This window comes from Molossus molossus, unplaced genomic scaffold (genome assembly GCF_014108415.1).
Source record: "Molossus molossus isolate mMolMol1 unplaced genomic scaffold, mMolMol1.p scaffold_m16_p_2, whole genome shotgun sequence".
Taxonomy (NCBI): Eukaryota; Metazoa; Chordata; class Mammalia; order Chiroptera; family Molossidae; genus Molossus; species Molossus molossus.
Genome location: NW_023425355.1, coordinates 144,506,939 through 144,520,664, shown reverse-complemented (window position 1 = coordinate 144,520,664; position 13,726 = coordinate 144,506,939). Strand labels below are relative to the sequence as shown.

The window sequence follows — 13,726 nt, the reverse complement described above, 5'->3', positions numbered from 1 at the left end:
GGGACGCAAGGTGTAGTCCGACGTACCTGCGGATGCCCGCAGGGGAAGAAGAACAGAACGTGGAGCAAGACCCAATACAATATGCAGATGCGTTCTAGAACTGTACCCCGGAAATCTATATAATTGTGTTAACCAATGTCACCACAATGAATTCCATTTTAAAAAATAGACTCTTGTCAAATTGCCACAGAACCACGCAGGCGCGACACAAATATGGAATCCTCGAAATCTGAGAACTAGTGCGGCTAAAGCTGTTGGGGTCCTGTGGGTTGGGTGGGCCTCTGACTTTCCACTTGGTAGCAGCTGCAACATTCTTTCCTCTCGGGTGAAACAACGTTGCAGAAATAGTCATGTCCCTGCGAGCTTTGCAAACATAGGTTTAGAGAAAGACACCAAACACAAAGGCCACATTTAGATGAAATTCTGAGAATAGGCCAATCTAGAGACAGAAAGCATCTTAGGGTGCCAGGGGCTGGGGACAGAGGGGGGTGCTAATGAGTATGAGTTTTCTTTGGAGGCTGATGGAAATGTTCTAAAACTGATAGTAGAGACAGTTGTACAACGCTTGGCTAAAACCACTGAAGTGGACACTTTAGAAGGATGCATTTTCTGGTGGGTGAGTTATATCGAAAATTTTAAAGCCTCCATTCAGGCAGCTGCTCTGCTGTTAAGTCTTCCATGACTGCGCCCTTGCACCCACTGTACCCCACGTAATGAAGGACTGGGGGGCAAGGTGCTCTCTCTGCATCTCTTTGGTCCATGTCTTTCCCAACAAGTACCCAGAAATCACGGGTGTATTTTGTCTTCCTCTCCAACTAGAAGCTCGTCCCCTGAGGGTGGGGCTGCCTGATCCTCCTGGCCCATCAGCCAGCCAAGGCGCTCCGTAAGCCGGGTGACATGGAGCGTGGGGACCAGTCTTCCTTCATTCTGTTTTGAGCAAACAATGCCGGAGGTTCATGACTTCGGTGCAAACGCTTAGGGCCTCCTCAATGTGAATCTCCCACTTGGACTTCACCACGAGGCATTCCGTCCCAGCGCCCACTCGTCGGGCTCAGAACTGCCTCGAGGGTCCCATTTACTGACGTGCTCCCCCCCCCCACACTGGAGGCTTGACTGTCCGTTGTTGACTGTCCACGCGTTGACCGTGGAATGCGACCTGGGGTTGTACACGCTCCCGGTGCCACGTTTGTCATGAGACAGCAAAGCGGATGACGAGCAATCGGATGCCAGAGCAGCGGTGTGACTGCAAAGCAGCGCGCGCAGGGGAAGGCAGGACTGTGGGAGACGGGGCTCCCTTCTGTCATCATCCGAATGGCCCCAGGAGCCGGAGGCGTTGCGCTAGACTGCCCATCCTGCAGAGGCCACGCACCCTCGCACCCCTGAGAAGCCCACACCCGGCTGCCCTGACCCATAAACATGCCACCCAACTAGAGGGGCACTAGACTCCTCCCTCAAAAGACACCCCTTTGCTTGCCAAAGTACCTTGAATTAACCCTCAGGCATCAATTGCACTTCAGACGTTATCCCCTGAATAGTCTTCTCCAGATGTGGTCTCCGTGCCAGGGACCCCACACTGAGCCATCTGGCTGGACCACTAAGCGTGCCTCCCACCAAACCGCTCCCCACATCAGCCAGGCTGCCCGCTCTTGGCCAGCCCAGCACCCACTGCCCAGGGTTTGCGCCCACTGTCCTCGGCCTGAACATGCTCTGTGCCTGGCTGTGCAGCCAACACCGTCCCTCTGCTCAGCTCTGCCCAGATGTCCCCTCCTCAGGCCACGTCTGCGAAGCACTACCCTCCCCTCTTCCTCTCTCTCCAGAGCACCGGGGCCAATCTGAGGAGTGAGCATTGATGTCCGTGTTTTCATGGGTTTCGTTGTTGCTGTTTTTAGCTGGACTGTGTACTTCCTCAGAACAAAGACTGTCCCTCTGGGCACCTGAGGTCTCCTGCCCAGACACTGCAGGTCCCCAAGAAACATGAGGTGAAAGAAAGAATGAGTGAGCATTTGGTGGGCAGACTTGGAAATTGCAAGGCAGGGCCTGTTCCCAGAGAGCTGGTCACATTCTCAAACCCTCCGTGATGGCACCAATGCATGTATCCGGCATTTCTGTGATTCCCTATGTGTTCTAGACTGGGCATCAGCTAGAGTCCACTTAGTTACAAATAACAGACATGCCTCCTCCAACCAACCTACACACTCAGGCGGTCACTGGGGTGGCCGGGCAGCCAGGAGAATAAGAGAGGAGACTTGAATCACAGCTCGAAAAAGCCAGCTGAGCCAGGACCTGGGTCTTCTCTCTGGTCCTCAGCTCGGCCCAGTAGCCCGAGTTTCATTTGCACACGGTGTCCCTCAGGGCCCCGTGGGTGTGTCACGCAGGCAGCTTCCTCATTCAAGCCCAAGAGCAAGGAGTATTTCCAGACGGCACGCGGGCCCGCGGGCCGGGAAGGCTTCCCTTTCCCAGAAGCCCTTGCAGCCCACCGGCTCTGCGGTAGGTGTCACCACCTGGAGTCCTCACTGGGGTGTAAGGATCCGTCTGCATCCAGCCCACCCACACGGCAGACAGAAAAAATAGGGGGGGGGGCAAAATTCCACAGGAAATGCGGGTCTGTGACGCAGAGAGTGGTTATCCCTGCTGGACACAGAAGAACAAACGTCGACTAGCTCACGTATGCATCACTGATTTACGATGTGAACGACCTACGGCCAATGGGAAGTGGAAGGTTTTACTGCTCCAGAGAGAGTTCTGACCTCGAACGGTAGCTTCCTCGGTCTTTAAGGACCATGGCAGTGTTGTATATTTGGATTGTGGTGCTATTTCCAGGACTGTTTAAAATGGTCACAATCCATAGGATTGTAGCCAAGACTACAGATTGTATCTAAAGGCTAGACAGGACATCTTTTTGACTTGGCAGACAGAGACTTGCAATGATGCAAGTCCACTGTGGTAACATGAAAGCAGCCATCCACAAAATGTGAACAAAAGGGAGTAGCTGTGTACCAATAAAACTTTATTTAAAAAACAAAACAAGCAGTAGGCCAGTCTGGACCCATGCATATAATTTTATTCCTTCTTTTGTGTTTTTCTTTTCTTTTTTTAATTTTTTTTTCTTTATTGATATTAAACAGAGAGGATGGGAGAGGGAGAAAGAGATGGTAACATTGATGAGAGAGAACATGGACTGGCCGCCTCCTGCACGCCCCCCACTGGGGATCGGGCCCACAACCTGGGCATGTGCCCTGACCGGGAATCGAACTGATGACCTCTTGGTCCATGCTCAACCACTGAGCCGGGCAGTGTTTTGTTTTTTTTTTAAATTATTTTCTATTTAAGTAATTGTATTGATATATAGTATTATATTAGTTCCAAGTGCATGACATAGCGATTAGAATTTCCGTACCGAACAAAGTGATCCTCACAGGAAGTCAATAACCATCTGTCACCGTACACAGTTATTACGACATGAGCTATATGTAATTTGAAAACTCCTGAACAACACACTTGAAAAGGAATAAATTTTACTGTATGTAATTTATATTTCAATATAAAGATAGAAAAGATAAAGCAGAAAAAATTATATACTCCAGGAAAAATAAACAAAACACTCAGTTCTTTCCACTTATTTGAAATGAGATTTTATCAAGAGAATAGAGGCTATTCTGTTGTTTGGGAGAGGGATTTGCTGGTGGTAATTGTGCAACAGGTGAGCCAGAAGGTTCGCCGAAAGTTAAACGGAATTTTAAACTCGACTTTGAAGGTTACATTTGACCCTCGAACAGCATGGGCTGGAACTGTGCAGGTCCACCTATACATGGATTTATTGAAAATCCACCTAGTACTGTAAACGTATTTTCTCTCCCTATGATTTCCTGAATAACATTTTCTTTCGCTAGCTAGCTTTCTTGTAAGAATGCAGCATATGAGACACACGACACACAAACTACGTGTCAATTGACTGTGCTCTTGGTAAGGCTTCTCAACAGCAGCGGGCTATTAGTACTTAAGTTTCTGGAGCATCAAAAGTTACACGTGGATTTTCAGCTGTGCATGGGGTCGGCACCCCTGACCCCCAGTTGTTTATACCTTGGTTGCAGTTTGTCCCCGGCCCTGGTTGGGTCGTGGGGGTGGCAACCACTTGATGTGTCTCTTTCATGTCGATCTCTCTCTCTCTCTCTCTCTCTCTCTCACCCCTTTCCCCCTCTATCTGAACAAAAAATGGAAAAAATGTCCTCGGGTGAGGATAAAAATATGTATATATTTCTATCTCTCTCTCCCTCTCCCTTTCTCTCTCTGTAAAAATAAATAATAATAACGGTGCAGACAGATCAGCTCCGAGGCTGCTAAGAGATGATGAGCAGAAACCAAACTCTTGGGAACCAGAAAATAAACAGTCTCGAGAAAAAAATAGTTTGTTTTTTTTAAGCAGAATAGTTGCAAATCATCAGTCATCATCTGGCTTCAAACCCCCCACTGCGTGGAGGCGAAGTGACGTGGGTAGGGCGTCACGGGGGGGGCACACAGGTTGCAGAGATGCGCCCACCACCAGCCTCTAGCACCTGCGTTTCCTCACACGCTGAGAATTCGTAAACAAGCAACACGTCCACCTTATCCTTTAGCCGGAGAAGTACACCGTTCCGTCAAAGGCAGGCAGGGCGCGGATCGGCCAGAATTTTCCACTGAGAAGTTCCTTCCTGCGCAGACATCCCCGCTCGGGGGATGACAAAGGGGCAGCTGTCACCCTCGGCCCGGCTCCAGAAACACGACGCAGACAGGAGCAGCCGTGGAACAGCAGAGTCCAATTAAGAAGAATGATGTGCACAGATATATTAAGAAAATGTGCTGTATTGTAAGAGTCTGAAGGTGCTCACACAGCGCCGGGAGGTTTCATTCATGAGCGACCGGGGAGTGCGCAAGTGATGCCGTGTTCCTGTGGAGCGACACTGCTGAGAACATAGCATCAGGGGAGTCGTGCGAGAGGAAGAAGGAGGCGCGTCATTCACTTGTGTTGTGTTGCCAGCAATACGACTGCAGAATTTGGTTTCTTAAAAAACGCCAATAGCCCTGGCCAGTTGGCGCAGCGGTTAGAGCGTCGGCCCGTGGACCAGAGAGTCCCGGGTTCGGTTCCCGCTAAGGGCGTGTGCCTTGGTTGTAGTTTGGCCCTGGCCCCGGTTGGGGTCGTGTGGGTGGCAGCCACTCGATGTGTCTCTCTCACATCCATGTCTCCCTCTCTCTCCCAGTCTTGCTCTATCTGAAGATAAACAGAAAAATATTCCCAGGTGAGGATTAAAAAATAAAAATGCCACCCTGGCCGGTTTGGCTCAGCGGTTGGAGCCTGCGGTCCAGAGAGACCCGGGTTCGGTTCCTGCTAAGGGCATGTACCTCGGTTGCAGTCTGTCCCCGGCCCTGGTTGGGTTGTGCGGGTGTCAACCACTCGATGTGTCCCTTTCATGTCGATGTTTCTCTCTCTCTCTCTCTCCCCCCTCCCTCCCACTCTATCTGAACAAAAAGTGGATAAATGTCCTCGGGTGAGGATAAAAATAATAATAATAAAAATGCCAATAGCCTGGCTGGTGTTGTTCAGTGGTTAGAGCGTTGGCCTGTGCATGTTGCGGGTTCGATTCCAGTCAAGGGCTCAAACCCAGGTTACAAGTGTGATCCCTGGCTTCCGTCGGGGCTTGTGCAGGAAGCAACCAATCTGTGCGCGTCTTTCACGCTGAAGTTTTTCTTTCTCCCTCCCCCCCTCCCTCCCTCCCTCCCACTCTTTCTAAATATCAATGGAAAAAAATATCCTCGGGTGAGGATTAACAACAACAAAAAAGCCAATAAAAGAGAATGTGGATTTTGGCTCTATTTCGTGTGTGTTTTGTTTTTTGCTACATAACTTCAGGTTCCTACTGCGAAGGGATTAGGGATAAAATAAAGCGTAACCAGACCGTCCGAGTTCATTTCCGTCACAATACTGCTGTCAGCAACCATCAGACGGTTTCAAAGGCGCAGTTGTGATGCCGCTGAGCCGACCAGGAGATGAAACGTAGGTGGAAAACATACGGCCCCTTTTCCATGGACTCATTTCCTGCAATGGGCACAAACGTCCTGGGGCGCTTTGCCTTGACATGAGACGGTCGGTTGAGAAGAGTTTCTGCAACTGATTAGCCTCGCTTGGAGATACTGTTGGGATGTGAGGTTGTCAGACGGTAATGATTCCTCTGAAGATCACTAAGGGTTCTGGTCAGATGCCCGGACACGCTCGCCAGCGAATTTGGTTCGGGAGACTGACGTGGGACCAGGAACGGATTCATTCATTCCACCCACCACGTCAGACCTCAGTGCAGCCAGGAGGGCCCAGGAGCTAAGGAAGCACTACCTGCCCATGTCGCCTATACTCCAGGTGACGTGTCGCCTATACTCCAGGTGACGTGTCACCTATACTCCAGGTGACATGTCACCTGGAGGTTCCCCAACCTCACCACGACAGCTCTGCAGGGCTCCCCTTCAGCCAAGGAGAATCTAGGATGGACCGGAACAGGAGATGTGATGCAGTCTGTCTGGTCCGTCTGTCACCCTTCCGTGAGCAAATCCAAACGTTAAGGAGAAGAAGGCATGTTTGTCATTACACTTCACCCACTCCACGGTGGCTTTTCTATTCTTTATGTCACTAAGATGATTCTTTCCTTAAATGACAGTTCGTCCTATTTATCTGAAGCGACCAGTAGTCTCACATCAGCAGAATATCGATGCTTCTTTTTTCCTTGTGAAATTGAATCTCCTGTCCAGCTTGCGGGATTTATAAGGCCCCTTTCACGGGTGTCTTGAAAAACGGAGGAATCTCAGACGCAAATGCCTAGAAAGAAACCGGCCCTACGTGGGATCTCATAACCATAGTATTTGTTGACTGCGTGTCTGCAAAAAGCTCTTCTGTGCTAAACCATTGACTGTGGCCCATGCATTTTGCAACAATGACACTATGTGTTTATCGCTTATCTCTAATTCAGGTCTCTGATGTGTCTAAATGAGCCGGCTGAATAGGGGATTTGGCAATGGTCCAGTCCAGGGGTTGATAAATTACAGCTGCCACCTGTGGGGGGGGATGTTTTACTGGCACACAGACATGCCTATTTATTTAGGTACTGTCCACCATTGCTTTCCAGTGACATCAGCAGAGTTCAGTAGTTGCCACGGAGACCATATGGCCCTGCAAACAGGCAATCTGGCCCTTCACAGAAAGTCTGTCCACCCTGACCTTGTCCGTTGAGACCAGCACAGTTCAAACCCAGCCACAAAGGGGCCAGATTTTATCTATGCTGGATGTTGAACATAAAGCTATCACAACTGGACGGGTATAGAAGGAACTGCTGTGCATAGAAGCACTAGAGGAAGTCACAGGAAAAATATCTATCGCCCAGCCGGTGTGGCTCAGGGGTTGAGCGTGGACCCTGCACCAAGAGGTCGCCGGTTCGATGCCCAGCCAGGGCACATGCCCAGGTTGTGGGCCTGATCCCCAGTGGGGGGCATGCAGGAGGCGGCCCATCGATGTTCTTTCTCATCAATGTTTCTATCTCTCTCTCCCTCTTCCTTCCTTTCTCTAAAATCAATGAAGAAAAAAAAAGAAAAATATCTATCGATTTTACTATCTCCCATTTAACTTGTTCTGTTGATTAATCCCCACAAAAGGATATTTTTTCCATTGATTTTTAGAGAGAGAAGGGAGGAAGAGAGACACAGACAGAGAGATATCGATTGGTTGCTTCCTGCATGACTCTGACCAGGGCCGGGGATTGAACCTGCAACCCAGGTACATGCCCTTGACTGGAAATCGAACCTGCCACCCTTCAGTGTGTGGGATGAAGCACTAACCATTGCGTCAAACCAGCCAGGGCCATTTCACATTTTTTAAAAGTAAAATTCATTCGACAGGCACGGGTAGCAACGCGGCTTTACAGACCGGGGGACGGACAAACCTGAGAGCGACACGAGGGGATGCTCAACCCACCAGCAGCGAGAGACAGTAAATGCACGGACACCTCAGATAGGCGAGAACTGAGTGAGAGGCTCAGCTCTAGGACACTCACGGGATACTCTTGAGATCCCATCAGGGAAGGGCATCTTCTTCTTTTTTCTTCTGTTAATCCTCACCTGAGGCTATTTTTCCATTGACCTTTAGATAGAGTGGAAAGGAGAGAGGGAGAGAGAGAGAAACATCCATGTGAGAGAGACACATTGATCCATTGCCTCCTGCACACTCCTCAGCCCAGCCGAGGATTGAACCAGCACCCCTCTGGTGGCCTGGCCGACGCTCTAACCACTGGGTAATACTGGCAGGAGCAGGAAGGGCATTTCGGGTTTTTTTTAAAGGTCTCACATTTAGCCCTGGCCGGTTTGGCTCAGCGGTTAGAGCATCGGCCTGCGGTCCAGAGAGACCTGGGTTCGGTTCCCGCTAAGGGCACGTACCTCGGTTGCAGTGTGTCCCCAGCCCTGGTTGAGTTGTGTGGGTGGCAGCCACTCGATGTGTCCCTTTCACGTCGATGTTTCTGTCTCTCTCTCTGTCTGCCCCCCCCCCCCCAATCTACCTGAACAAAAAAATGGAAAAATGTCCTCGGGTGAGGATAAAAAAACAAACAAACAAAGGTCTCACATTTATTACTGAACCAATCTACTGCAGGGAAAAAAAAGAAAAATCATGCCTACAATAATTTCCCAATTAAAATGCCTAATTGGCCCTGGCCGACTTGGCTCAGTGGTCAGAGCGTCAGCCTGCGGTCCAGAGAGACCCGGGTTCGGTTCCCACTAAGGGCACGTACCTCGGTTGCAGTTTGTCCCCAGCCCAGGTTGGTCATGCGGGTGGCAGCCACTCGATGTGTCCCTTCACGTCGATGTTTCTCTCTCTCTCTCTCTCTCTCTCTCTCTCTCCCCCTCCCTCCCTCCCACTCTATATGAACAAAAAATGGAAAAATGTCCTCAGGTGAGGATAAAAAAGTAAATAAATAAAATAAAATAAAACGCCCAGCTGTCCAGACAGTAGTGTTACTTTCGGTGATGTGGTGAGATACAGGCAACCTGGACACAGCATCAATGTGTGAGCATCTCTCATGTGTGCTTCCTTGTAGACCCAGTTTGGTTCTTCTCCTCTTGGAGTTGTACCTGATTTTATGACCAGTTTTCACCCGAATCCAGTGGGGAATGGGCCGATTCTGCTTTTGTTTCCTGGCCAGGAACCTCTTGATCCTGTAAGTCTTGTGAGAAGACACACGAAAGAGAACCAACCGCATGCACCATGATGGTGGACAGAGAGTCTATTTTTCTTATTTTTATTTTTTTTCTTCATTGATTTTAGAAAGAGGAAGGGAGAAGTAGGGAGAGATAAAAAACATCAATGAGAGAGAACATTGATTGGCTGCCTCCTGCACGCCCCGCACTGGGGATCAGGCCCACAACCCGGGCATGTGCCCTGACCGGGAATCGAACCTGTGACCTCTTGGTGCAGGGCTGATGCTCTAACTGCTGAGCCAGACCAGAGTCCTGGGTTCGGTTTCCGCTTAGAGCACGTACCTGGGTTGCAGTTTGTCCCCGGCCCCAGTTAGGGTCTTGTGGCTGGCAGCCACTCGATGTGTCTCTCACACATCGATGTTTCTCTCTCTCTCTTCCTCCCTCTCTCCATCTCGCTCTATCTGAAGATGAATGCAAAAACGTCCTCGGGTGAGGATCAAAACAAAAAATTGTAAAGACACATGACCATGATTAAAATTCTTGATGATCACCCTAGCAAAATACTCGCACGGTTCACGAGATGGACGGCCACGGACCCTGGAAGAGCTCACACTGCGGAAACCGTGGAAACCGCAGAAACAGTGTAGCAAGGAGAAGTGAGCGGATTCATGTTGAAAGCAAATGATATCACCATCACTCAGAAGAAGCCAACCGGCCCTGGCCAGTTTGGCTCAGCAGTTGGAGCATCGGCCCGCGGACCAGAGAGTCCCGGGTTTGGTTCCCGCTAGGGGCACGTACCAAAAAAAAAAAAAGCAGCCATCCACAAAGCCGTGTATACGTGAAGACATCACTGAGTTTTGCAGAAATCTTATCCTCAATTTATTATGGGTTGAACTGTGTCCCTCCAAAAAAGATATATTTGGAAACAGGGTCTTAATTTGCGTCCTGAGGGTGGGCCATGACACAACAGGATGTGTGTCCCTATAAAAGGGCACATTTGGACCCAGACAGAAGAAAGACGGTGTGAACACACACGGGGAGAAGGTAGCCATGTGACTGGGATGCATCTGTAAGCCAAGAAACACCACGCAGTGCAAATTATCTCAAAATGGGTGTTTGTTTTTTAATTTGGTGGCATCAATGCTGTGTGTGTGTATATGTGTGTGTGTGTTCTCTGAACTGAAATTCTCAACCTCAGAGCAAGGGAATGGTAAGCATATTTTATTCTCTTTTTTTTAAATTGTTCTGTATGTCCTAAATTCTTACCAATAAGGATCTATTACTTCTATATTTAAAAAAATAATTTTTTTTTTTAATCCTCACCTGGGGATTTTTTTTTTTAATTTATTTTATTTTAGAGCGAGGAAGAAGAGAGAGAGAGAGAAACATCAGTCGGCTGCTACCATTCCTACACTGACCAGGGCTCGAACTCACAACCTGGGTATGGGCCCTGACTGGAAATGGACCTACTGCCCTTCTGTGCCCAGGGGGACACTCCAACCAACTGAGCTATCAAAAAGGGTCTTTTCTTTTTTTTCAGAACAACTCTACAAGAAATCACATGTGAAACATATAGGAGCCAGACACTAAGATATTTTCAGAGAATTCCAAGTATTTGATCAGTCACAGGGAGAAAATGAGCTGAGCCTGCAAGGTGACTTTATGGCTTATATATAGCATCTCATGCTTGGCTTCTTAGCACATCTTTTTTTTTTCATCCTCACCAGAGGACATTTTTCCATTTTTTGTTCAGATAGAGTGGGAGGGAGAGAAAGGGGGGGGGCATCAACGTGAAGGGACACATCGAGTGATTGCCACCCGCACGACCCATCCAGGGCCAGGGACAAACCGCAACCGAGGTACATGCCCCCAGAGGGAACCGAACCCAGGTCTCTCTGGACCACAGGCCGATGCTCTAACCACTGAGCCAAACCAGCCAGGGCAGCACATCTTAAATATAGTGTATTCGTGACCAATCTGACTTAATAGGTGTGCTGTCATCATGATGTCATACAGGGTGGGTGTGCTGTCCCCATGATGATTTCATACATGGGAGGTGTGCTGTCACCGTGATGATGTCATATACATTAGGTGTGCTGTCATCGTGATGATGTCATATATGTTGGTTGTGCCGTTGCCATGATTATATCGTATATGTTAGGTTTGCAGTCACCATGATGATGTCACTTTAATATCTTGGATCCCGATAACCAGTGTGGTAGGATTGGATTGTGCACCAATATTGCAGAACCCTCCCTGAGGAAGCGATAAACCCCGCCCAAGTCAACTCAGGTGTGGCCAGGTGACTGGCTTCCCCAATGAAGGTGAGAAACGTGACGTTTCAGGCGATGCTTCATGGTGTGGTTGTCTTTTTTCTCCCCGTCTCCAACAACCTCAGCCCTCACGTGACTATGACACACAGGTACACACGCCACCTACAACACCGGGGCACGTCGTGACGCAGTGACAGCAAGCCGCAGTCTGAGTCGTGAGAGCCTGGGGCTGTCTGTGACTGCACCCTCACCAGCCCACCTCACCAGCGCGACAGGAGTCCAGGAAAAGGGGCCGCGACCTCTGCAGAGAACAGCAAGATCGCTCCTACTGTCTTGCAAAACATGTTTCAATGACTCAACCCACTGTTCTGTCCTCTCGCTACTTTTACACATCGTAATTCCTCTTCTTGGTATTTCACTGACTTAGCCAAAGGTTCGAGTGCTCGTGAGCCTGATGAACGAGCTAGCTCGGGGAAATCTTGGCTGGATGCGCAGATTTCACATCCCGGGCACAGCTCTCGCTGTGCCCTAAATTACACGGCTATCAGCATCATCGGGCACAAACAAGCCACGATTCTGCAATCCATCACCCAACCTGCGGTCCTCCACCCCCGCTTCAGAACAGAAGAGAACGTCATGGGAACCACACGCACGGCTCAGTGAGCTCTCCCAGCTCGGTGTTACCCCCCCGCTGAACGTGAGGTTACGTGGAAGACTTGCCCCGTGGAAGCCAACGGAAATCATTTCAGTAAGTGCAGGCTGCGCTTCTGAAGTGTGCTGGGATGGACCAACGTAAAGAACCTGTCCCTCCAGTGACAGGACAGGAAGAATATTTGTCAATGTCAATTGATGACAACCATCTTCAGTGACCTTGTGCATGAAATGGATGCAGGAAGGAGTGAAATTACTTTTAAAAAACTGGATTGAGGTCATTGTCATCCAGAGCCAAAGAGCTGCTCATGAGCTCCAGTTCCTTACAATGGAGCTAAGCACACACACAGGTACACACACCACCTACAATACAGCAAAGCACACACACAGGTACACACACCACCTACAATACAGCAAAGCACACACACAGGTACACATACCACCTACAATACAGCAAAGCACACACACAGGTACACACACCACCTACAATATAGCAAAGCACACACACAGGTACACACACCACCTACAATACAGCAAAGCACACACAGGTACACACACTACCTACAACAGAACAAAGTACACACACAGGTATACACACCACCTACAATACAGCAAAGCACACACAGGTACACACACCACCTACAATAGAACAAAGTACACACACAGGTACACACACCACCTACAATACAGCAAAGCACACACAGGTACACACACTACCTACAACAGAACAAAGTATACACACAGGTATACACACCACCTACAATGCAGCAAAGCACACACAGGTACACACACCACCTACAATAGAATAAAGTACACACACAGGTATACACACCACCTACAATGCAGCAAAGCACACACATAGGCACACACACCACCTACAATACAGCAAAGTGCACACAGGCACACACACCACCTACAATACAGCAAAGCACACACAGGCACACACACCACCTACAATACAGCAAAGCACACACAGGCACACACACCACCTACAATACAGCAAAGCACACACACAGGCACACACACCACCTACAATAGAATAAAGTACACACACAGGTATACACACCACCTACAATGCAGCAAAGCACACACATAGGCACACACACCACCTACAATACAGCAAAGTGCACACAGGCACACACACCACCTACAATACAGCAAAGCACACACAGGCACACACACCACCTACAATACAGCAAAGCACACACAGGCACACACACCACCTACAATACAGCAAAGCACACACACAGGCACACACACCACCTACAATACAGCAAAGCACACACAGGCACACACACCACCTACAATACAGCAAAGCACACACAGGCACACACACCACCTACAATACAGCAAAGCACACACACGTACACACACCGCCACCTGGTAGAGGGGAGCTCTCTGGGTGTCCTTCATAAGGGCACTAATTTCATTCCTGGGGTTTCCACCCTCATGACCTAATACCTCCCAAAGACACCACCTCGACATACCATCACTTCGGGAGTTAGGTTTCAACATAAGAATCTGGGGGGACGCACAAACATTCCCTCTATAACAGCCCCGGAGACTAACGCACTGCCTCAGTCGAACCCTAGCCAGTGGCA

General features: G+C 49.3%; 1 protein-coding gene across 1 annotated transcript; it reads right to left on the bottom strand.

The window, feature by feature from the left end:
* Positions 1-8,292: 8,292 nt before the first annotated feature.
* On the bottom strand, positions 8,293-9,263 carry LOC118635565 (60S ribosomal protein L39-like). Its single transcript, XM_036270195.1, has 2 exons — positions 9,104-9,263; positions 8,293-8,309 (listed from the first exon to the last, which is right to left on the bottom strand). Exons 1-2 carry the CDS (start codon positions 9,261-9,263, stop codon positions 8,293-8,295), a joined length of 177 nt encoding a protein of 58 aa, XP_036126088.1.
* Between the last annotated feature and the right edge of the window lie 4,463 nt (positions 9,264-13,726).